The sequence below is a fragment of the Papio anubis genome, chromosome 19 (genome assembly GCF_008728515.1).
Source record: "Papio anubis isolate 15944 chromosome 19, Panubis1.0, whole genome shotgun sequence".
In the NCBI taxonomy this organism is placed as follows: domain Eukaryota; kingdom Metazoa; phylum Chordata; class Mammalia; order Primates; family Cercopithecidae; genus Papio; species Papio anubis.
In genome coordinates, this window is record NC_044994.1 from 10611922 (window position 1) to 10637667 (window position 25746).

The 25746-nt window shown below is 38.1% G+C and overlaps 1 protein-coding gene across 5 annotated transcripts in view; it reads right to left on the minus strand.

Moving 5' to 3' along the window:
* Nucleotides 1–25746, minus strand: part of SMCHD1 (structural maintenance of chromosomes flexible hinge domain containing 1) — a 153480-nt gene that overhangs the window by 114704 nt on the left and 13030 nt on the right. For 4 of the 5 annotated variants that reach the window (XR_002518629.2, XR_002518628.2, XR_002518630.2 and 1 more), the window contains exons 4-7: nucleotides 22078–22160; nucleotides 21287–21417; nucleotides 1566–1680; nucleotides 1327–1446 (exon numbers count right to left, since the gene is read on the minus strand). Coding sequence is in view for 2 of the 5 variants with exons in the window: in XM_021929971.2 (XP_021785663.1) it covers nucleotides 1327–1446; nucleotides 1566–1680; nucleotides 21287–21417; nucleotides 22078–22160 (449 nt within the window). In the remaining 3 variants the exon portion in view is untranslated. Of the gene's footprint in view, nucleotides 1–1326; nucleotides 1447–1565; nucleotides 1681–21286; nucleotides 21418–22077; nucleotides 22161–22246; nucleotides 22365–25746 lie in introns of those variants that run through there. The other variant, XM_021929972.2, reaches the window with a different exon arrangement.

Sequence of the window (25746 nt, forward strand, 5' to 3'; positions counted from 1 at the left end):
GTTATTTTAGAATCAGAAAACCAATGTTCTAAAAGTTCAAAATTACTTTTTAAAAAATTTGTATTGTTTTTGAGACAGTCTTGCTCTATCATCCAAACTGAAATGTAGCAGCATGATCATAGCTCACTTGTAGCTGGGCTCAAGTGATCCTCCCACCTCAGCCTGCCAAGTAGCTGGGACTACAGGTGCGCAGAGCAGCACACCCAGCTTTTCTTTTTCTTTTTCTTTTTTTCAGTAGAGACAAAGTCTCCTATGCTATAGAGGCTGGTCTTGAACTCCTGAGCTCAAGCAGTCCTCCCACCTCAGCTTCCCAAACTAGTGGTACTACAGGACTGAGCTACCATGTCCAGCCCCAAATCACTTTAAAATAAAGATTTTCCCATAACTCCAACACTTTCGGAGGCCAAGGTTGGAAGATTACCTGAGTCCGGGAGTTAGAGGCTGCAGTGAACTGTGATAGCACCACTACACTCTAGAGGGACAGAGTGAGACTCCATCTCTTAAAATAATAAGTAAACTAACTTATATATTAAAGATTTTAGATTAAAAATCATGTTTCAGGCTGGGCATGGTGGCTCACGTCTGTAATCCTAGCACTTTGGGAGGCCGAGGTGGGCGGATCACTTGAGGTCAGTTCAAAACCAGCCCGGCCAACATGGTGAAACCCTGTCTCTAGTAAAAATACAAAAAAAGTAGTGGGGTGGGTGTGGTGGCAGGCGCCTGTAATCCTACAATCCCAGCTACTCAAGAGGCTGAGGCAGGAGAATCTCTTGAACCTGGGAGGTGGAGGCTGCAACGAGCTGAGGTTGCGCCACTGCACTCCAGCCTGAGCGACAGAGTGAGACTCCATCTCGAAAAAAAAAAAAAATCATGTTTCAAACAGAGTTGAAGGGATACACAATAAATATACCATTTACTTGCCACTAAGATTCAAATTTTTCAACATTTTGTCATATTAACACAAGAATTTGAATGCAAACTTATAACAGCAATCTCTCATTTATTTCTCTTGAGGTCCAATTTCCTGAAAGTACATTACCCTATTACTGTTTTTCTACTCTATAATTTTATTATATAACAAAGATTTTAAAATCCAAATTCAGACCAGGGAAAAAAGTTTACAATCCTACAAGCAATTTACAGAAAGCTTAGTAAGCTTTATGAGACAACTTGTCTGAAGATTTTGGCTTGAGAAAGCCCATTTTTGTTGCTAGCATGACTAAAGGAAAGGGTAACTATGAAAATTTCATACCTTCAAGTTAAGTTCTGTCCTACCGTCTATCCAAAGGAGTAAATTTACAATTATGAGTCAAAAATGTATTGTACCTTTCTGTTTCTAATATATCCACTATATATTGCCTCTTTATTTTTCTCCTTCTTCTCAAAATCTTCTTTAGAAAGCACAAGCTCATGAACATCTTGGGAATCTGCAGGTTTGCTTATCATCTGTTAAATATTAAAAAGAGTACTTTTTAAATTCCTAATAAACTGGTTAATGCATTTAGACAGAGTCAACTTCAAAATCTTTTGATCAACTTTCATTTCTAAGAAATCTTTTTACTTACTCTGGCTGATTGTCCAACAAAGAAGACAGCTTGCTTGCCCCCAACACCAAAATAGGAAATATCACTATTTAAACTGCGTGGCACTGGTACTGGACGAACATATCCTGAATGATCACTAAAATAAAACATTACATTAATGCAGTGATTTTAATCAAGCTAGTTAAGTGTCAAAAGAAACTTTCATTGCGCTTGTATTCAGTGTTAATGAAATGATCACCATGCCTGCAAACACCCCTAACTGAAAGGTGAAATAATCAGTGTCAAGACATCCACTCCAGTTCATCTCAAAGTGTAGTCCCCAGGCCAGATGCACTAGCTTTACCTGAAAACTTTTAAGAAATGTAAATTCTTGGGCTCAGTCCTACTAAATCAGAAAATCTCTCAGCAAACAGGACTAAATAAGTATTTTTATTATCCTTATGCCTCTAAAACTTTCCTTCAAAACTGTTTGCTACTTCAAAACTTCCTAAAATATTGTCTGAAGAATAATGGTAATTAGAGCAAAGGAGAGTGTCACTTCCATATATCATGATAAATGAAGAGCTCTGAGGGAACACTGCACCATAACAACATTCTGAAGAAGAGGCACCACTGGTCTTTCAAAATATAGGCAAAGTCTCCAGGGACATCATCCCCCAATATCAGAAAGAAACAGAATGGAAGTGAAGCTGGAACCACTATTAAACTCAATGGAAAGATTAAAGAGCAGGTGTGACAAAGCTGGAGAGAATTAGAGAACAGAAAGATGCAAAGAATGTAACCACAGGAAACAAAGAAAGAAAACAAAACTGAAAAAATCAAAGTGGTGTTAAAAGACATAAATGACCAAAGCAAAATATCTCACACAAGATTAAATGTAGTTCTAGAAACAGAAGGGACAGAGAACGGAAAACAGCTGTAAATATGCTTGAACCAGTATGACATGGCTTCACAGATCCAAGAAAACGAAAAGAGCCCAAACAAGATACATAAAAAGAAATCAACATCACTGTAAACACCAAAAACCAAACAGAAGAACTAGAAAATAGGCTGAGAGATAAGACAGGATAAAAAAGATTAGCAGGCTTTGACAGTGACAGTATAAGACAGAGAGGAATATTATCTATGCAGTGTCTGAAAAAAATCTGTAAACCTAAAATTGTCAACTAGAAAAAAATTAAGAATTTATAGATTAAAAACCAAAGTAATTTACCACCAGAAGACTTGCTCTAAATTAATGTTCCTACAAGCACAATCTAACATACAAGAGGTCACTATAATACAATACATACAAAAGTAATTTTTTTAAGTACTACATATGAGACATTTACTGGTGTGGTGAAAAAGTGGTATGTGTATATCGTTGAATTTCTAAAAAGTCACACTTTACATACCTTCAATAACAAAACTGTCATTTCAGGAAGAGAGTGACCAAAGCTAATGAAGTCCTTAAGTTGGGGGAAGGAAAATACTTTTAATCCTGAAATCTAAATATGCATGATAAAATTTCAAAGAAGATCAGAGAAGATATAAATTCTAAAATATTAAAAAAAAAAAGGTAGATCAAGAAAATGAAACAGCAGAAGACAATAAATTTAAGAGAAAACAAAGAAACAGAAACAAAGAATGGGATAACCAAAAACATTTTAATTGGTATAAAAAGTCCTATCCTCATATATAAATAATCAAAATAAACATAAAGACAACATTGAGCAGATAGGACACTATAATACCAGAGATACAAAACAACAAAAGCACCCAAAAGAGTATTCCCTCACAATACCCCCTCAACATCTACAATCACATCCCCACACAACACACACAAACTGTCGACACAAAATAACACACACAAAATGCCTCCCCACACAACCCTGCATTTATACAAAACACCTCACACAATACACAAACATATCACTACTTTGTTTTTCTTTTTTCCACTTTTTTTTTTTAATTATACTTCAAGTTCTAGGGTATATGTGCATAACGTGCAGGTTTGTTACATATGTATACTTGTGCCATGTTGCTGTGCTGCACCCATCAACTCGTCAGCACCCATCAACTCGTCCTTTACATCAGGTATAACTCTCAGTGCAATCCCTCCCTACTCCCCCCTCCCCCCTTCCCATAATAGGCCCTGGTGTGTGATGTTCCCCTTCCTGAGTCCAAGTGATCTCATTGTTCAGTTCCCACCTATGAGTGAGAATATGCGCACACCACTACTTTCAACAGAAACAGACACCACGATGCTACAAAGCATACACACTGACGATTTAAAAAAAAAAATCTTAAGTCAGAGAAAAACAGACAATATGTTCTGAGATATAAAGATAAGACTGACAACAGATTTTTTCTTATAAATGATGCAAGTTGGTAGAAAATTGAGTGACATATTTAACATATAGGTTTGAGTACCCCTTATCCAAAATGCTTGGGACCAAAAGTATTTCAGATTTCTGATTTCTTTTCCAATTTTGGAATAGACGCATTATACTTACCAGCTGAGCATCCCAAATCTGAAAATGCAACATCTGAAATGTTCCAATAAGCATTTCCTTAAGTGTCATGTTGGTGCTCAAAAAATTTTGGATTCTGGAGCAGTTCAGATTTTGTATTTTTGAATTTGAGATGCTCAACTTGTACTTAAATTTTGTTAAAGTCAAGCTCAAACTAGATGCTCAGCAAAACTATCTTTGGGGTTTGGGGGGAAGAGAGAGATCGTATCAGACATACAAAATCTGAAAAAAATTCACCAAGAACAGACTGAATTTATAAGAGAATGTTTAGAAAGATCTTCTCAGAAAGGAAAACAATACTAGATAGATTTACACAAAGGAATAAATACAAGCTCTAGTAAATACGGTAAATATGTGGGTAAACATAAACTGGTTCAGAGACTCAGATTTCGCATGCAAATGTTCATAGCAGCATTATCAAAAGACAAAAGGTAGAAACAACTTGTGTCCATTCATCTACGAACTGATAGACAAAATATAATATGGTTGTACAGTGAAGAATTATTCCACCATAAAAAGGAATAAAATTCTGATACATGCTACAACATGGATGATCCTCGAAAATTATGCTAAGTGAAGTAAGTCACGGATGACAAATACTGTATAATGACAAATACTGTACACTTCCACTTAAAGGAGGTACCTTGATTAGGTAAATTCATTGAAAACAGAAAGTATAATAATGGTTACCAGGGGCTACAAGTGGGAGCAATGGGGAGTTACTGTTTAATGAATAAAGCTTCAATTTGGGGGTACAGGGTGAAAAAACTTTCGGAATACATAATAAAAATAGTTGTAAAAGACTGTGACTGTAATTAATGCCATGGAATTATACACTTTAAAATGGTTATAACTGTAAATATTATGTTATTTATATCTTACCACAATTTTTTAAAAGAGAACTGCTTTAAAAAGGGACAGAACAGTGTGCTGTTGGAACACAGAGCAGATGTGTACAGTTTAGCAAGAAAGGTCAGGAAGTTGAGAAGAAGCCTTTTTACATTAAGGAGAGAGGCAAATGATTATTTAAAGCTAAATAACAATACTGTACTTTGACACTGATGCCAAAGTAAAATGTATAAAAACAAAAGTACAAAGACCAAGATAGCATAAATGGAAGTATACTGTTGTGATGTATTTATATGTGAAGTGGTTTAGTATTACTTAATACAAACTGTGATAAATTAAAGAGTTATACTATGAATCCTGGAGTTTCCAGTAAAGTAACAGCTATAGTTAATAAGCCAAAAAGGAAATAAAATGGAATCTCTCTCACTCTTGCTCTCTCTCCCTCACACACACACACACACACACACACACACACACACACACACAATGAATCTGCAATAAGGCAGGAAAAAAAGAAAATGGGAACAAAAAATAGGCAGGAAAAATAAAAAATAAATTAACAAAGATGGTAAACTTAAATCTCAACACATCAATAATCCAATTAAAAGCAACTGATCTAAACACTCCAATTAAAAGGCAGAGATTGTTAAATATTAAGACACAAATATGCATTGCCTAAAAGAAACCCTCTCTAAATATAAAGAGACAATAGGTTAAGAGGTTGGAAAAAGATTTACCATTTTAACACTAATGAAAAGAAAGTTAGAGTGAATATATTAACACCAGACAAAGTCAATAAAAGACACCAGGAAATGAACAAAGAACAATTAAACAAATAAATGAGTAAATAAAATAGACTATCACTCTTTGTATTATTACATTTAATTACATTATGGATGTAATAATATCCAGTATTATTTTCTTTTCTGGATAATGTAATAATAACCAGTATTGTTTTCCTTTCTGAAGATCTTTCTAAACATTCTTTTATAATTTGAGTCTGTTCTGCATGAATTTTTTTCAGATTTTGTATGTCCGATAGGATCTCTCTCTTTCCCCCAAAACCCAAAGATAGTTTTGCTGAGCATCTAGTTTGAGCTTGACTTTAACAAAATTTAAGTACAAGTTGAGCATCTCAAATTCAAAAACACAAAATCTGAATGCTCATTATACATTCAATTACATTAAATGTAATAATACAAAGACGCTAAATGAAACTGTAAACGTGGTTATAAAACATGACCCAACTATATGTTGTCTATAAGAAACCCATTTCATATATAATAATGAAGGTAGGTTAACCAAAACCCCATCAGTACATCACCATCATCATCAAAGACCAGAGGCAGATAAAACCACAAAGATGGGGAAAAAGCAGGGCAGAAAAGCTGGAAATTCAAAAAATAAGAGTGCATCTCCCCCGGCAAAGGGGCGCCAGCTCATACCAACAACGGATCAAAGCTGGGCCGGAGGTAACTGTGAGATGAAGAGAAAGGCTGATCCATCAAACTTCACCTCAGAGCTAAAAGAATTATTACCAAGCGCAAAGAAATAAAATCTTAACGAAAAAAAAGAAGTGGAAAGAATTATTAAGCAAATTAATTATTGCAGAGAGGTCATAAGCGAAATAGAAAGTTGAAAACCATGACCGCGAAATCACGGTAACCAAATGCACAAGCTGGTAACCGACTCGATCAACTGGAAGAAAAGAGTATCAGCGATTGAGGGGATCAAATAGATGAAATAGGCGAGAAGAGAGAAACCAAAAAGAAAAAAGAAAGAAAAGAAATGAACAAAAGCCTGCAAAGAGTATGGGATTATGTAAAAAGACCAAATCTACGTCTGATTAGAGATTGCCCACAGAAAGTGAGGGGAAAATGGAACCAAGTTAGGAAAACACTCTTCAGGATATCATCCAGGAGAACTTCCAACCCTAGTAGGGCAGGCCAACATTCAAATCCAGGAAATACAGAGAGCATACACACAAGATACTCCTCGAGAGAGCAACTCAAGACATAATTGCAAGATTCACCAAAGTTGAAATGAAGGAAAAAATCTTAAGGCAGCCAGAGAGAAAGGTCGGGTTACCCACAAAGGAAGCCCATCAACAGACTAACAGCAGATCTCTCAGGCAGAAACTCACAAACCAAGAGACTGTAAGGGGCCCAATATTCAACATTCTTAAAGAAAAGGTACAAACCCAGAATTTCATGATCCAGCCAAACTAAGTTTTTCATAAGTGAAGGAGAAATAAATCAACTACAGAGAAGCAAATGCTTAAGAGATTTTGTCACCACTAGGTCTGCCTTACAAAGAGACCACAGAAGGAAACACTAAACATGGAAAAGGAACAGCGGTACCAGCCATTTGCAAAAACATGCCAAAATGTAAAGACCATTTAGGCTAGGAAGAAACTGCATCCAACTAACTTAAGCAAAATAACCGGATTAATATATCAAATGGCAGGATCAAGTTCACACACTTAACAATATTAACCTTAAATGTAAAATGGGTGCTAAATGCTCCAGACTAAAAAGACACAGACTGGCAAAACTGGATAAAGAGTCCAGAGACCCATCAGTCTGCTGTATTGGGAGAGACCCATCTCCTGGAACCTTATGAAGCTCAAATAAAGGGATGGAGGAAGATTTACCAAACAAATGAAACAAAAAAGCGGGAGTTTGCAATGCTAGTCTCTGATGACAGACTTTAAACCAACAAAGAGATCAAAAAGAGACAAAAAGAAGGCCATTTACATAATGGTAAAAGGATCAATTCAACAGGAAGAGCTAACTATCCTAAATACACTTATGCACCCAATACAGGAGCACCCAAGATTCATAGAAGCAAGTCCTTAGAGACTTACAAAGAGACTTAAGACTCCCCATACAATGAGAAAATCATGGGAGACTAACCTCCACTATCAACATTAGACAGATCCAGCGAGACAGAAAGTTAACAAGGATATCCAGAATTGAACTCTAGCTCTGCAGCAAGAAGCGAGACCCTAATAGACATCTATAGAACTCCTCCACCCCAAATCAACAGAATATACATTCTTCTCAGCACCCACATACACTTATTGAATTACAGCCACATAGTGGAAGTAGAAGCACTCCTCAGCAAATGTAAAAGAACAGAAATTGCCTTAACAAACTGTCTCTCAGACCACAGTGCAATCAAACTAACAGAACTCAGGACTAGAACTCTGACTAAATACTCAGCTACATGGAAGAGCCCCAGACAGCCTGCTCTGAATGACTACTGGTACATACTTGAAATGAAGGCAGAAATAAGGTATTGCTGAAGCTAATGAGAACAAAAGAACATACCAAGAATCTCTAGGACACATTTAAGACAGTGTGTAGAGAAATTTATAGCACTAAGTAGAGAGAAAGCAGGAAAGATCTAAAATTGTCAAATGAACGCAAAACTAAGAAACCTCAAAAAAAAAAAAGTAATGATAGATTGTTTTAAGACAAAATAAAATAGGCAATAAAAATAAAGGGTGTCACCATTACCAGCTATCAGTGCCAATTGATTAAATTTAAACAGTTGGAAATACAAATAGTGTAAAACAACAAAATTGGTGTATCATTCTAGTCAATCAATAAATCTCACTATTATCAATCTGCAAAGCCTGGCAGAGACACAACAAAAAAAGAGAATTTCAGACCAATAGCACAGTAGACATGATGCAAAATCCTCAATAAAATACTGGCAAAACCCAGTTCAGCAACACATCAAAAGCATCCACCATGATCAGTGGAGCTGTCCCTGGGATGCAAGGCTGGTTCAACATTAAAATCAATAAACATAATCCAGCATGTATACAGAACCAAGACAGAACCACATGAAAGTTATCTCAATAGATGCAGAAAGGCTTTTGACAAAATTCAGCAACCCTTCATACTTTAAAGCTCAATAAATTGGTATTGATGGAGGCGATACCTCAAAATAATAAAAGAGCTATTTATGACAAACCCACAGCCAACATCATACTGAATGGGCAAAAGAAACTGGAAAAATTCCCTTTGAAAACTGGCACAAGACAGGGATGCCCCTCTCTCACCACTCCTATTCAACATGAGTGTTGGAAGTTCTGGCGGGCAATCAAGGCAAGAGAAAAGAAATCAAGGTATTCAGTTAGGAAAGAAGAAGTCAAATTGTCCCTCTTTGCAGATGACATGATTGTATATTTAGAAAATCCCATTGTCTCAGCCCAAAATCTCCTTAAAAGCGGATAAGCAACTTCAGCAAAGTCTCAGGATACAAAATCAGTAATGCAAAAGAAATCACAAAGCATTCTTATACACCAGTAACAGACAATTAAGAGCAAGAGAGCCAAATCATGAATGAACTTCCATTTCACAATAGCTTCAAAGAGAATAAAATACTTAGGAATCCAACACAAAGGGATGTAAGGACACCTCTTCAAGGAGAACTACAAACCACTGCTCCCACTGAAATAAAGAGGACCACAAACAAATGGAAGAACATACCATGCTCTATGGATAGGAAGAATCAATATAAGTGAAAGTGGCCATACTACCTAAGAGTTATTTATAGATTCAATGCATCCCCATCAAGCTACCAGGTTTCTTAGAATTGGAAAAACTGCTTTAAGTTCATATGGAACCAAAAGAGCCCGCATCTCCAAGACAATCCTAAGTCAAAGAACAAAGCTGGAGGCATCCGCATGCCTGACTCCAAACTATACTACAAGGCTACAGTAGCAAAAACAGCATGGTACTGGTACCAAAGAAACAGAGATATAGACCAATGGAACAGAACAGAGTCCTCAGAAATAAATACCACACATCTACAGCCATCTGATCTTTGACAAACCACAAGAGAAACAAAGAAATGCAGGAGAAAGGATTCCCTATTTAATAAATGGAGTGCTGGGAAAGAATTGGCTAGCCATAAGTAGAAGCTAGAAACTGGATCCTTTCATACTCCTTATAAAAATTAATTCAAGATGGATTAGAGACTTAAATGTAGACCCTAATACCACAAAACCCTAGAAGAAAACGTAGAGTAGAGTACCATTCAGGACATAGGCATGGGCAAAAGACTACATCCTAAAACACCATAGCAGCCTTAAAAGAAGCCAAAAATTGACAAATGGGATCTCATTAAACTAAAAGCTTCTGCACAGCAAAAGAAACTACCACCAGCAGGGTGAACGGCAGCCTGAATGGGAAAAATTTTTTGCAATCTACTCATCTGACAAAGGCTAATATCCAGAACCTACAAAAGAACTCAAATTTACAAGAAAAAAACAAACAACCCATCACAAAAGTGGGTACAAAGGATATGAACAGACATTTTCTCAAAAGGAACATTCCATACAATACCAACAGACCTTACATGAAAAATACTCTCATCATCACTGGCCATCAGAAATGCAAAATCAAAACCACAATGAGATACCATCTCACTAGGTTAAAGTAGCAGTGTTAAAAGTCAAGGAAACAACAACAAAAAGATTTGCTGGAGAGAGGATGTGGAAGTAGAACACTTTTTACACTATTTGGTGGGATTGTAAACTAGTTCAACCATTATGGAAACAGTATGGCGATTCCTCAAGGATCTAGAACTAGATGTACCATATGGCCAGCATCCCATTACTAGGTATATGCAAAGAGTTATAAATCATGCTGCTATAAAGACACATGCACACCTATGTTTATTGGAATTTTCTTCTGCAATAGCAAAGGCTTTGGGATCATTTAAATGTCCATCAGTGACAGACTGGATTAAGAGAAAGTATGCTTGAAGGCCGGTATCGGTGGCTCCACCTGTAATCCCAGCACTTTGGGAGGAGGCCCGAGGCCCGGAGGCCGGATCACAAAGAATCAGGAGAGATGAGACCACGGTGAAACCCTAAGAGTGATCTCTACTAAAAATACAAAAAGTGCTTGAAGGAAGGTGGATTGTGGGCGCCTGTAGTCCTTCTGGGGAGGCTGAGGAGCAGGAGAATGCAGGAACCAGGAGAAGTGAGCTTACAGACTGAGATCTGTGCTGCCACAACCCTAGACAAATGAGAGACTCCAAATCTCAAAAAAAAAAAAAAAAAAGAAAGTATGGCTTTATACCATGGAATACTATGCAGCCATAAAAAGGATGGAGTTGTGTCTTTGTAGGGACATGGATGCGGCTGGAGCTCATAGACAACTATCACAAGAACAGAGAAAACCAAAACACATGTAATTTCCTCACTCATAGGTGGGAACAGATTAATGAGATCAGTTGGACTTAGGAAGGGAACATCTGCAGGGGGAGGCCTATGGGGAGGGGGAGAGGGAGGGGTTAGGCTGGGAGTTATAAATAATGAGGTTAAAGGGGTGCTAATGAGTTGATGGATGCAAACTTGTGACAACATAAGCACAAGTATACATATGTAACAAAACCACGTTATGCACATGTACCTAAGAACAAAGAGTATAATAATAAAAATAAAAAAATAAAAAAGAAGGTGGAGTTAAAAGAAATAAGATAGAAAAGTATATAGCATAAGAAACACAAATGAGAAAAGAGAGCTGGGATGGCTATATTAACAGGTAAAGTACACTCCAAAGCAAAGAAAATAACCAATGACAAAGAGCAACACTACATAATGAATAAAAGGTCAATAAGAGAAGGCACAGAAAGTATGGCACAATCCCAGCAGGACTGAAATGCATAGTTACAGAGAGTGCTGCAAGGATACAAAGAAATGAATAGTATCATCAACCTATAGAATCTAACTGACATTTTCAGAACATTTCTCCCAACAAGAGCAAAATACACCTTCTTTTCAAAGACACATAGAAAATTCACCTACAAGGCGGGTGTGGTGAAACGCGCCTGTAATCCCAGCACTTTGGGAGGCAGTAGGCGGATCACAAGGTCAGGAGATCCCGAGACCACAGTGGGGAAACCCGTCACTACTAAAAATACAAAAAATTAGCAGGCTGAAGTGTTGAAACCTGTAGTCCCAGCTACTCAGGAGACTGGGGACAGGAGAATGCGTGGCGTGAACCCGGGAAGCGGAGCTTGCAGTGAGCAGGGTCCATGCTGCACTCCCAGCTCCCTGGGCGACAGCCTTGAGACTCAGATCTCAAAAAAAAAAAAAAAAGAAAATTCACCTACATAGATAACATCCTGGATCATAAAATCCAACAAATGTAAAACAGCTGAAATCACTTAAGAGTACATTATCTAGCTATCATAAGATTGAACTTGAAATCAATAGAAAGACAATAGGAAAATCTGTTGGAACATTTACAAATTCACGCACTTTTAAAACAATCCATGGGTTAAATACCAAGTTGCAAAGAAAAAAAGTAGACTGAACTGAATGAAAAAGAAAACACTGCGTAACAAAACTTGTGAGATGTTGCAATTTGTTTCCCAGAATTATGATTAACCAAAGTCTATGAGCTAATGTTTATTAAGAAGAAAAAATTAATGAGTTCTAAGAATTCAGTTACTACGGCAATATTTCTAGGAAATAAGTTGAAAATATCTTCTGATGTTTTCCTTAAAATATTTCTGGGAAAATATACAAAAGGTTAGAGAGGGAGAAGCTCACTGATAAAACACAACATATATACATCAAGTCACACAAAACTAAAGAATTCTCTCCACTAGTTAGAAATGCACACAATCATAAATCCCTTTTTCAACCCAAATGACACATGCAAACCAAATCTAGGCAACAACTCTATCACGGCAAGTAAGGCTGAGAATATTTATTTCAAGACAGTCTCAGACTTGTGTTAATGAGTCTAGAAAAATTCCTATATCCACTCAAGGACTATATAAATATCCCTTCATGAACATAAATAAAAGTAGAAAAATACAATTTCAAGGAACAGTTTTACACCACAGCAGTCCTCTGGAGAATTAGGAAATTAAGCTCCTTCAGGAATAAATTTACATCAAAGTCCAAAAAAATTTCAGAAAATATCTTAATTCATATTCTTCATACAATGAAAGAGGACACTTAATCTTTGGGAAATTTTGATGGGAACAAAACATAAGAAGTGTTTCAAGTAAGAAAAAGTATCAGGGGTCCGGGCATAGTGGCTCATGCCCATAATCCCAGCACTTTGGGAGGCTGAGGGGGGTGGATCACCTGAGGTCAGGAGTTCAAGACCAGCCTGGCCAACATAGTGAAACCTCATCTCTACTAAAAATACGAAATTTGCCAGGCATGGTGGTGCGCACCTATAGTCTCAGCTACTTGGGTGGCTGAGGCAGGATTGCTTGAACCTCGGAGGCAGAGGTTGCAGTGAGCTGAAATCACGCCACTGCACTCCAGCCTGGGGCTGACAGGTGGGACTCTTGTCTCAAAAACAAACAAACAAACAAAAAAAAACAAAAAAAAAAAAAGAAGAAGAAGAAAGAGTGATCAGGGAAGATGATCAAATTAGTAAAAGGAACTATCTAAATGATTGCCAGGAAGCCAGGGTAGATAACTATGTATATCTTGAATCTAACAAAGGAGAAAAAAAAATACCAAAATTAAGAAAGCTCCATCTCTAACAAAACTGGCCACCAATCTCTATCAGAGCCTCTGGAATAAATGTGCCAGACACATGGAAATGACTAAATTAAAGTAGGGTGCTTAAATGTTACAAACGTATTCCCTACATTCGAGTAAATACAAATATTAGAAAGTAAAAGCTCATCTTAATTTGCTGAAAACCAATGAAGACAAACCAGCTTTTTCTTTAGGAATATTAGGAAAAATCCTGTTGGGGGTCCATTTCTACAACTTAAAATAAATATGGCATGGGTCACATAGCATTTTTACTTATTTATATTTCAAAAACACAGTTCTGAGTTGAGAGCCTTTTATTTGATGAGCAAGTTGAAAGTGCAGAAAGAGTGGCACTGATTCAACACACACCTGAATCCAGGTATGTGGACCTAACTAATGTCATACCTCTCCCCTACAAAATAATTAAACACATACTGTTATAATTATGTTCCAGATATCCAAGTTAACTTCTAAAGTAGAAATTCTTATAGTGCCCAAGTTAGGAGAGAATTTTCTAGGTTTATGTAACGTTATATATCCTTTTTTATTGAGAGACAGAATCTCACTCAGTCGCCCAGGCTGGAGTGCAGTGGTGTGATCATGGATTACTGTAGCCTCGACCTCCTGGTCTCAAGCGATCCTCCCACTTCAGCCTCCTGAGAAGCTGGGGCTACAGAGGTGCAAGCCACAACACCTGGCTAATTTTTTTTTTTTTTTGAGATGGGGTCTTACTCTGTCACCCAGGCTGGAGTACAGCGGCACGATCTCGGCTCACTGCATCCTCCACCTCCCAGGTTCAAGCGATTCTCCTGTCTCAGTCTCCCGAGTAGCTAGGATTACCAGCACACACCACCACACCCGGCTAATTTTTGTATTTTTACTATAGAGACAGGGTTTCGCCATGAAGGCCAGGCTGGTCTTGAACTCCTGACCCCAGGTGATCCGCCCACCTCGGCCTCCCAAAGTGCTGGCATTACATGCGTGAACCACCGTGCCTGGACCACACGTGGCTAATTTTTAAAAATATTTTTTGTAGAGGTGGGTTCTCATTATGTTGCATAAGCTGGTCTCAAATTCCTGGGCTCAAGCAATCTTCCTGCCTCAGCTTCCCAAAGTGCTGGCATTACAGGTGTGAGCCACTGAGTCCAGCTTATTGTCCTATACCTTAACAAGGGTTTGAGATACACAAGTGTATGTATTTGTCAAAAATCAGTAAACGAGTGAACACTTCCACAATGGTGGCATAAGGACTTCCAAGAATCTACTCACTGATGAAAGCAATGAGAACACCTGAAAAAAAACATCAAAATCAATCAGCAGCAACTGCTTATGGTAACAGCTGTCTGAGGCAATGAAAACAGTGGAGAAAACAAGAACCTGACCAAAAATATACAAGGAAAAGTTGGGGTATGCAAGGTCTGCAGGGTGTTTTAAAAGCTTCAACATATTCACTAGAATCAGTAAGGTCACTCCCACGTGCAGGGCTAAACACATGTTCAAGAAAGAATTGAGAAGGTCCTAATAATGACCCACCTCTAGCTTACCTTGAGGTTCACTATAAGCAAGAAGTAAAAGTAAGGCAGAGTTGTAAACTCTGCAACATAACACTAAAAACATACCCCACTATGCACACAGAGCCCCTCAGCAAAAGCTGGGAGACTTAGTGGTTCAAGGCATTTAAGATAATGTTTGATCATTAGCTGACCACAAAGCTAACTAATCAGAAACTTCAAGGGTAACACAAGGATACAGACTTAACAGTATTCGTTCAGGGAAACCACGACATAAACAAACAACAGATGCAACAACAAGTCTTGGGGAATGGGGTGGTATCAGATTTCCAGAGTTGCTACATTATATTATAATATGACCAGGTCTCAATAAAAAATTACAAGCCATGCAAAGAGATATTAATGTATGGTTCACACACAGGAAAAAGAACAGTTGGTAGAAACTGTGGCAGAAGAAGTTCGGCTATTTTAAATATAGTCAAAGAACAGAAACCATGTATAATGAACTAAAAGAAAGTATAAGAAATGTATTTCACCAAACAGAGAGTATCAGTTGGGTTAGAAATCATAAAAAAAGGCCGGGCGCGGTGGCTCAAGCCTGTAATCCCAGCACTTTGGGAGGCCGAGACGGGTGGATCACGAGGTCAGGAGATCGAGACCATCCTGGCTAACACGGTGAAACTCCGTCTCTACTAAAAAATACAAAAAACTAGCCGGGCGAGGTGGCGGGCGCCTGTAGTCCCAGCTACTCGGGAGGCTGAGGCAGGAGAATGGCGGAAACCCGGGAGGCGGAGCTTGCAGTGAGCTGAGATCCGGCCACTGCACTCCAGCCTGGGCGACAGAGCGAGACTCCATCTCAAAAAAAAAAAAAAAAAAAAAAAAAAGAGATCATAAAAAAGAACTGAATAGAAATTCTAGATTTGGAAAAAACAATAACCAAAATGAAAAAACCACTTAAGAGACTCATGAGCAGATTTGAGTTGGCAGAAGAATCCATAAACTTGAAGGTAGGATGATTGAAATTACTTAGTTTGAGGAACAAAAAGAAAAATGAAGTAAAAAGAACAGACCTGTACTACAGAACACCATTAAGTATATGGATAAGAGGAGTCATAGAAGGAAAGGAGAGAAAGAATACTTGGAGAAAAAAAATGGCAAAAAAACTCCCAAAATTTGATGAAAAACTTTATTCTATATATCTGAGAAGCTCAATGAACTCTAAGTAGGATGAACCCATATCCACACCTAGACACATCAACATTACACTGTCAAAAACCAGAGACAAAGAGAATCTCAAAAGCAGTGAGAGAAGCAATCTGTTACACAGAAGGGATCCTCAAAAAGATTTAACAGCTAATTTCTCATCAGAAACCATAAAGCCAGAAGGTAGTGAGCTAACATATTCAAAGTGTTGAAAGACAAAGACTGTCAACCAAGAGTTTTTTACCCAGCACAAATAGCCTTCAAAAATAATGGAAAGGCGCCGGGTGTGGTGGCTCACGCCTGTAATCCCAGTACTTTGGGAGGCCGAGGCAGGCAGATCACAAGATCAAGAGTTCGAGAACAGCCTGGCCAATATGGTGAAACCTTGACTCTACTAAAAATACAAAAATTTGTCGGGCATTGTGGTGTATGCCTGTAATCCCAGCTACTTGGGAGGCTGAGGCAAAAGAATCGCTTGAACCAGGGAGGCAGAGGTTGCAGCGAGCTGAGATTGCGCTACCACATTCCAGCCTGGACTAAAGAGCGACACTCCTTCTCAAAAAAAAAAAAAAGGAAAGATTAAGACATTCTCAGATAAAAAGTGAGGCAATTCGTCATTAGCAGATCTGCCCTAACGGAGCCACTAGACAAGACAGTCCTTTGGGCTAAAATACCAGGATATTAGAAAGTATTATAACTCAAATACACATGAAGAAATAAACAGAAAATAAGGTAGCGGTAATTACATAATTGGAAAAGACAAGCCGGGGCAGTGGCTCACGCCTGTAATCCCAGCACTTTGGGAGGCCAAGGCGGGCAGATCACCTGAGGTCAGGAGTTCAAGACCAAACTGGCCAACGTAGTGAAACTTCGTCTCCACTAAAAACACAAAAATTAGCCGGGAATAGTGGCATGTGCCTATAATCCCAGCATGTGCCTATAAGCTCAGCCCAGGAGGCTGAGGCAGGAGAATCGCTGGAACTCAGGAGGTGGAGGCTGCAGTGAGCCAAGATCGTGCCATTACACTCCAGCCTGGGCGACAGAGCAAAGACTCTCTCAAAAAAAGAAAGAACGAACGAACGAACGAACAAGACAAGACAAGACAGTACAAATGTATTATTTGTAACTCTTCTCCTATCTGATTCAAAAGATCAAGACATAAAATAGTAAGTATAAAACTCTAGTAACAGGGCTATAATGTGTAACGATCACCTTTATATGAAAATAATAGTACACGCAAGTGGGAGGAGAACAAAGCTAAGCAGGAGTGGTTTTTGTATACTACAGATAAGTCGTTGGCATTAATCCAGACTGTATTGTTATAAATTAAGATGCTGGTTGTAATCCCTAGAAAAACAACTAAAAATGTAGATTAACAACTATGGGCTGGCTGCGGTGGCTCACTCCTGTAATCCAGCACTTTGGCAGGTGGATCACTTGCGCTCAGGAGTTGGAGACTAGTCTGGGCAATACAGTGAGACTCCACCTCTACAAAATATTAGCCAGGTGTGGTGACAAGCACTTGTGGTCCCAGTGACTTGGACTCCGCTCATTGCAGAGGCTGCAGTGAGCCAAGATAGCACCACTACACTCCAGCCTAAACAACAGAGCGAGATTTGTCTCAAAAAAAAACACCAAAAAACGAAAAACAAAAAAACAAACAAAAAAAACTACTAAAAGAATATTAGTGGTTGCAAGGAGATAGAAAGTGACCACCACTTAATACAGGGTTTCTTTTGGAACTGTAAAAGGAATTAGTGGCGATGGTTGCACAATTTTGTTAACTCAAAACTACTGAACAGTATGCTTTAATACTGTCAATTTTACGATATGTAAATTTTATCTCCATAAAAGATCAATTCAATTAAGATAAATTTAAGACAGATACAAGCAATTAACTGCATAATATGTGAATTTTACATCAAAATTAAAAATATTGAACCCTAGAAAATAATACGGACACTTTCAAAACTAGGAAAAAGTATACCGATATTTACAACTTGTTTTGAACTGTATTAAAAAACCAGATAAACTAATGGTGGGACAGATATATAAGGAGTCAAGCAACTATCAACGGTAAAACCTAGGTGGGAGTATATGGGTATTTCCTGTAGAATTTCAACTTTTCTGTATGTTTTTAAATGTTCATAATAAAATACTAAAGGAAAAAAAACAGCACTGAGGAAACACTCAGATCCAGGTTGTGGACCATTCTACAAGAAAACTAGCCTAAACACTACAGAAAAATTAAAATATTATGAAAAACACAAAAGCTAGGGAAACTATCATAGAATGAAGGAGACCAGACATGACAACAGAAAAACTTATGAAAATCTTATGTTAAATATTTTTGCACTAATGATAAATTTCTTAGATGTAATAATGATTTTGTAGTTATGTATGAGAATCCGCTTGTTCTCAAAATACACATGCTACAGTATTTGGGAGTGAAATGTCACAAACTGACAGTAGTGTACTTTCAAATGATTCAGAAAAGCAAAGTATGTGTGTGCAAGTGTGCAGACAGATCATAAATGTGACAAAACATTAACAACTGATAAATCTAGGTGAAGGATATAGGGGTGCTAGTTATTTCATCTTGTCTACTGGCTTGAAATGTTTCAAAATAAAAAGGGTGGGAGGAGGGAGTAGTACCCAGGTAAATGAGTTACGAATATTTCCAAACTGAAATTCTCACGTCTCCCTCTACTCTCCCCGCTATCTACTATGCTACAGTCACAACAGCCTCCTTTCTGTCCTTCAAACAAAACAAGACTGTCACAATTTCAGTCTTTGCTTTGCTGGTGCTTCTTCTACCTGAAACACACTTCTTACAGATCTTTATTTGGCTGCTTTCTTCTGATCATTCAAGCCTCAACTCAAATATAATCTCAAAGAGGTCCTCTTCTCCAACCACCTTATCTAGAGGAGATGTGCATCAGCTCTATTATCCTACTTTTTTTTTCTAGCAATCCATTCCTTCAACATTACTCTTACATTTTATTCATAGTAATAATAACTGAAATGCTTCCACATGTAATTTTTTGTGTTTACTTCTGTTTCTCTCTCCAATACCACATGAGCTACAGATCAAGACTGTTAGTTGTTTAGTACTTTTAGCCTGTTCTTGCCTTTCTTCTATAGCCAGTCTTCTATCACATCCATCCTTGTATCCAGAAAAAAACAAATGGAAGGAGTAAAGCAACTGAGCAGAAGCTAGAGGCTGAAGGGGTGTATCTGATGTTGATAGAAATTACAGTGGGTCAAGGAACTGATACTGGACTTAAAAGACAGTATAAGTACCTAACAGCTATAACAACTGATTGTTTACTGACACCAAATCCATAAAGCTAAGACTAAAACCAGCAGCAAAAAGATTTTTGCCAGAAATTACAATTTCCCTAATATTTGGTTAAATTTAAAAGCTTGTGTCGTTCTAAGAACTACAGAAAAATTAGAGTCAATGTCCCATGAATTCAGTTAAGATTTTCATTTCTTTCTACTCTTCTAGTTGATATAACTGACGTTTTTCTGACCATTTTGCCTAATCTACCATCTGTTCTACCTTCCCTTCTACCTAATACTTCTGTCATATGCTAAATCCTATCATCACACTATTAAAGACAGTGGTCTTTGCCTTCTCTCTGGCTCTTTATAAATCCTTTAAATGCCATATATTCAAGAAAATGGTGAAAGAGAATGGCTGCGGAGAAGTCTAGGCCAGGTGCAGTGGCTCACGCCCGTAATCCTAGCACTTTGGGAGGCTGAGGGGGGTAGATCACCTGAGGTCAGGAGTTCCAGACCAGACTGGTTAACATGGTGAAACCCCGTCTCTACAAAAATACAAAAAATAGCCAGGCATGGTGGTGGGTTCCTGTAGTCCCAGCTACTTGGGAGGCTGAGGCAGAAGAATCATCTGAACCTGGGAGGCAGAGGTTGCAGTGAGCCAAGATTGCACCACTGCACTTTAGCCTGGACAACAGAGCAAGACTTTGTCTCAAAAAAAAAAAAGTCTGAGGTCAGGAATGAGAATAACTAACATGACAGCTTCTATAGTTTGTATTTATTGACTGTTTACCATATGCCAGGCTCTGTCCTAAGGATTTTACATGTACTAACTCACTTAGTTGTCACAAAACCTCATGGGATAATATCCCCATTTTATGGCTACATAAGCTGAGGCACAGAGAAGTAAAGGAAGTTGACCAATGTCACACAATTAGTAAGTGGCAAGGCTAGAATCCAAACCAGGTCAAATGACACAAGAGTCTTTGTTTTTCATACTACGTTGTCTCTTACAATGGAACTGTTAAGTCTTTACTAATTTGATTAAAATTTTGAGGGTGCTGAAATTTTAGAAGCAAGAAGACCAATGCGCTAACTATATTAACACATTGAGATTGATCCTTAAATGTGGGTGACTTTTCTTGACAAGGAAAAGAACAAAGCAGGTTATGAACACACAACAACTATTTAATAAGAATGCCAAGAGACTCTTCCCAAGTATGTTGTTAGAAGTACAGCAACATAGCTTAAAATATCAAAAGACTTGTGGGTCAAAGCTCTTCTTACTAGAGTTCCACTAATATCCCAAGGATCTAAATCTTTTTTACATCTGATGGCTTTTAGCATATGTTGTTTTCCCTGTGACATCCTCATTCAGAATATTTTCTACAAGCACATTCTGATATATAACTCCACTAGATTCCACTCCTGAATGTTTTGCAAAAAGAGCTCTGAAAGTAGAGCAACAGTGAGCTCCACAGAACCACATGCAGTTTTAGGTATTTTGCAAATGGTATGAAGTGATTTCTAAAACCCATTTTAAAACCATTCTACTGCTTTAGAGGCTATACAGAGTTAGGAAAGGGGAATTTCGTTCTAAGGTACCCAACATATCAATTCCCACATACCTCAGGAAATGCAAAATGAGCTGTTTAATGGAATGGCACAATATTATAAAGTTCTAACTATTTCTAAGTATCAATCATAAAAATTCTATAATATAAAACCTAAATAAACATGTGGATAACAGTAAAACCTCCAATGTATCATATGCATCCAAAGGCATACCAGTTTTTTATCCTTATTAAAATACATAGCTACCCACACACAAAAAAAAGGTTTTCTAACCTTTCAAAGTCACCTTGTCTTGTGAATTTTGACAACCTATACACGGCCCAGTTGTTAAGCTGTTTAGAGGTCATTCCTCTTCCATTATCTATCACTGCAACAGCAGGTTTTCCTTGTGTTTCATCAAAAAGCTATGAAACAAAATAAGTTCAAAATGACAGGAAAAGTCAAATCAATATTTAAAACATGAAAAGTTAAATATGAAAAAAACGATTTAATGGGCTCACTTATACATTACTGATGGAAGTGCAAATTAATACAATTTTCTGAAAGGCACTTCAGCAGCAGTATGTATCAAAAGCCTCAGAATTCTTCATGTCCTTTAGCCTAGAAATTCCATTTCTCAGAATTCAACTTAAGGAAATATTCAGAGACATGTACAAAGGTGTGCAAGAATGTTCATCATTCCGGCATTCCTTCCAGTGGCAAAAATATAGGAAAAAGATCTAAATGTTCAACAATAGAACACAAACTACAGAATTTACATTACAGCCAATAAGCCACTGCAACAACAGTTCTGCAATTGTATTGCAGAACATTCATGATACGGCACATGTTAACAATGTACTGTTAAGGGAAAGTAGAAGATTACAAAAAAGCAAAGGTACATATACATGTATGTATACATACATGCATAGAAAACAACATGAAAAAATTTTAACAACGGATGAAGAGATATCTGACAATTATTTATACTTTTAGTTTTACCTTTATTTTCTACTTTTCTCCAATAAACTTTTATTACTCTTACAAAAAGAAAGTTAAATTGCTTTACAGTATTATTTCCTTACCAATTTGATCTGTATTCTTCTAACCCCAATGTTACGAGAAGTAGCAGACAATGAATTGTCAATTAATTCCGCAAGAGCAAATGCTGCAAGAGATTAAGAAAACATTGCTTAACTTTTCCCTCCCACATACTTTATATAAAAGTTCAAAGAAGAAGAAACTGTCAAGTACCTTAAAGCCAAAGAGCTAGAATTAAAGTATTATCCTGATCCTAATGATATAATACATAATAAAGGCATCATCATCAATCACCACCAGCATCAAAAAAGCAGTCATCAATCAGTACTTGTATGGCACTATACAGCATGAGTCAGCCAGCCATGATTCCTGGCTTCAAGGAGTTTATAATCTAAAGACAGACATACAGACATTAAGAGACAAACAGAAGACCATAACCATAAAATCAAATAGTCTGCGGTATGTAATTACATCATGCACAAGTCCAAAGTAAGCACATTTGGAAATACGGGGCAAATATAAGGTAATATGTGTCTCTCTTTTTTTTTTAATTTCCTATACTGCTCATGTGCAAAATAAGTGTCTCTTAAAAGCTAATTTGCATATAGAATTCTTATGACTAACACATTTTTCAAGTGGCAGAATGCATTTGCTCAACTGACACAGAACTGCTATTGATTCACTACCACACCACCAATCTGACATTCAATTTATCACTGGCTCAACACTAACTAATATTCTCCTTTCTTCAAGGTCACTATTCACACTATTTCCTGCTTTTATCCCCTTAGTAAAAAGAAAGGGAACATATCAAATTTACGTATCTTAATTCTGCAGAAGCTTAACCCAACAAAAACTGTAATTAATCCAAAGTAGCACTTCAGACTGGATGTGGTGGCTCACGCCTGTAATCTCAACACTCTGGGAGGCCAAGGCAGGCTGATCACCTGAGGTCAGGAGTTTGAGACCAGCCTGGCCAACACAGCAAAACCCCTTCTCTACTAAAAATACAAAAAAATAGCTGGGTGTGGTAGCCGGTGCCTATAATCCCAGCTACTCGGGAGGCTGAGACAGGAGAATCGCTTGAACCTGGGAGGTAGAGGTTGCAGCGAGCCGAGATTGCACCACTGCACTCCAGCCTGGGCAACAGAGTGAGACTCTATCTCAAAAAAAAAAAAAAAAAGAAAAACCAAAGTAGCACTCCAGCAAGCACTTCTAAACACTCCAAGGATAGCTATGTTTATAAACTAATTGCAAAGAAGTTACCACAAATCAGATTATGTACAAGGGTCTGGCTAAGGAAATAACTCCAGAAAATGAAGAAGGGACACTGTAGGAAACGGCAGGAAAAGAAACTTAAAGAGAAATTTGGAAGGAAGAACTGAGTAGAATTTAGAATCTGATTAGATGAAAAAGAAGAGGGGAAAAAGAAATTCAAGATGCATTTAAGTCTCTGCCTCTAGAAGACTAGACAAATGGTAACATTTCCCATAAAGAGAAAATTTAGAAGGGAGGAAAGAAAAATTCAGTTTAGATCTGATGCCCTACCACCACATTAAGCTCAATGAGCAGAGGTGTTCCAAAGAAAGCTGAAGCAGATATTGTGCTTAATTGAGACTGAAAACAGCCAGAGATAAAAGTTTTGCTTCATTACACAGGTACAACAGTTAAGGCTTGGATCAGTTTACTAAAAGTATAAAAATAAAAGATCAAGGCCAGGCGCGGTGGCTCACACCTGTAATCCCAGCACTTTGGGAGGCCGAGGCAGGCGGATCACAAGGTCAGAAGATCAAGACCATCCTGGCTAACATGGTGAAACCCTGTCTCTACTAAAAAAATACAAAAAATTAGCCAGGCATGGTGGCGGGCGCCTGCAGTCCCAGCTACTCGGGAGGCTAAGGCAGGAGAATGGCATGCACCCGGGAGGTGGGGCTTGCAGTGACCCGACATAGCACCACTGCACTCCAGCTGGGGCGACAGAGTGAGACTCCGTCTCAAAAAAAAAAAAAAAAAAAATCAACATGACTTGAAGAAATGTCCACCAGAGTCAAAAAGAACCAGAAGTAGGGAAACAGAACTAGGGAAAGACCCAGGAATGTACTGTAAAGTCACAGAAATCAAGGCAAGATTTTAAACACTGGGGTTTTCTGCTTATCCATATAATGATGGTATGAATGAAAACTGATATGGTTTTCAACTGATAGGGTTTCAACTGATACGGTTTTCATATCATTTCATGATGGTATGATGAAAACTGATCAATCTGAAACATAAACCACATTAAGAGTTTAATAAATACTTCTGTTGACACTATAATTACACATTTAGCAATTTATCCCCAGGAAAATAATTAAAGATTCATGGGCCAGATGCGGTGGTTCACGCCTGTAATCCCAGCACTTCGGGAGGTCAAGGCGGGAGGATCACCTGAGGTTGGGGGTTCGAGACCAGCCTGACCAGCATGGAGAAACTCCATCTCTACTAAAAATACAAAATTAGCCAGGCGTGGTGGTGCATGCCTGTAATCCCAGGAACTCATGAGGCTGAGGCAGGAGAATCGCTTGAACCCAGGAGGCAGAGGTTGTGGTGAGCCGAGATCAAGACATTGCACTCCAGCCTGGGCAACGAGCGAAACGCCATCTCAAAAAAAAAAAAAAAAGAATTAAAGATTCACTCCTCAATTTTTTTTTTTTTTAGTTGCAGTCTCCCTCTGGTGCCCAGGCTGGAGTGGCAGTAGCATGATCTCAGCTCACTACAAGCTCCACCACCCGGGTTCAAGCGATTCTCCTGCCTCAGCCTCTCGAGTAGCTGGGATTACAGGCACCCACCTCCACGCCTGGCCAATTTTTATATTTTTAGTAGAGATGGGGTTTCACCTTGTTGGCCAGGATGGTCTCAAACTCCTGACCTCAAGTGATCTGCCCGCTGCGGCTTCCAAAGTGCTGGGATTACAGGCGTGAGCCCGGCCAGATTCACTCAATTTTAAAATATTTAAGCACCTACTATGTGCCAGGCATTGTTCTAGGAACTGAACAAAGCAGATGAAGGTTCTGTTTTTATGGACTTAACATTCTAATGGAGGAATATGGGAAAGAAAATATAAACATAATAAATAAATTCTACAGCAAGTTAGAAGATGGTTTGTGCAATAGAGAAAAAAGAAACAGAGAAATGAAATCAAGTAACAGTAAAGACACAGAGGGAATACAGTTGCAATTAAATACAGTAAGTTTTGTTGAGAAGACAGCAGATAACCAAGACTTGGAGGAAGTGAAGAAAGGCTAACTGGAGGAAGAGCATTTCAAGCAGAGGGCCCTAAGCTAAGAATATGGATGGCACTGAAGGGGAGTGAAAAAGTAAGAAAGGTAGTAGAAACAAAGTCAGAGAAGTACAAAGCAGAGCTAGTAAGGTTCTGCAGGCAACTGTAACAACTTTGGCTTTTACTCTTAGTGAAATGGGGAGCCATGAGTGTTTTCAGCAGAAGAGTGACACAATCTGATTTCTCAAACCTTTATGGACAGGGATGAAAAGACCGGTACCAGAAACTACCAGTTAGTGTAATCTGGGTGGATACGATGGTGCCTCCACACCAGGTGGTAGCAATAGAAATGGTGAGAAATGGTCATTTTAAGACAAAACATTGAGAATAGGACCCAGAGGATTTTCTGTCAGATTAAATAAGAGGTTTGAGAAATATAAGCATCAGTTTGATT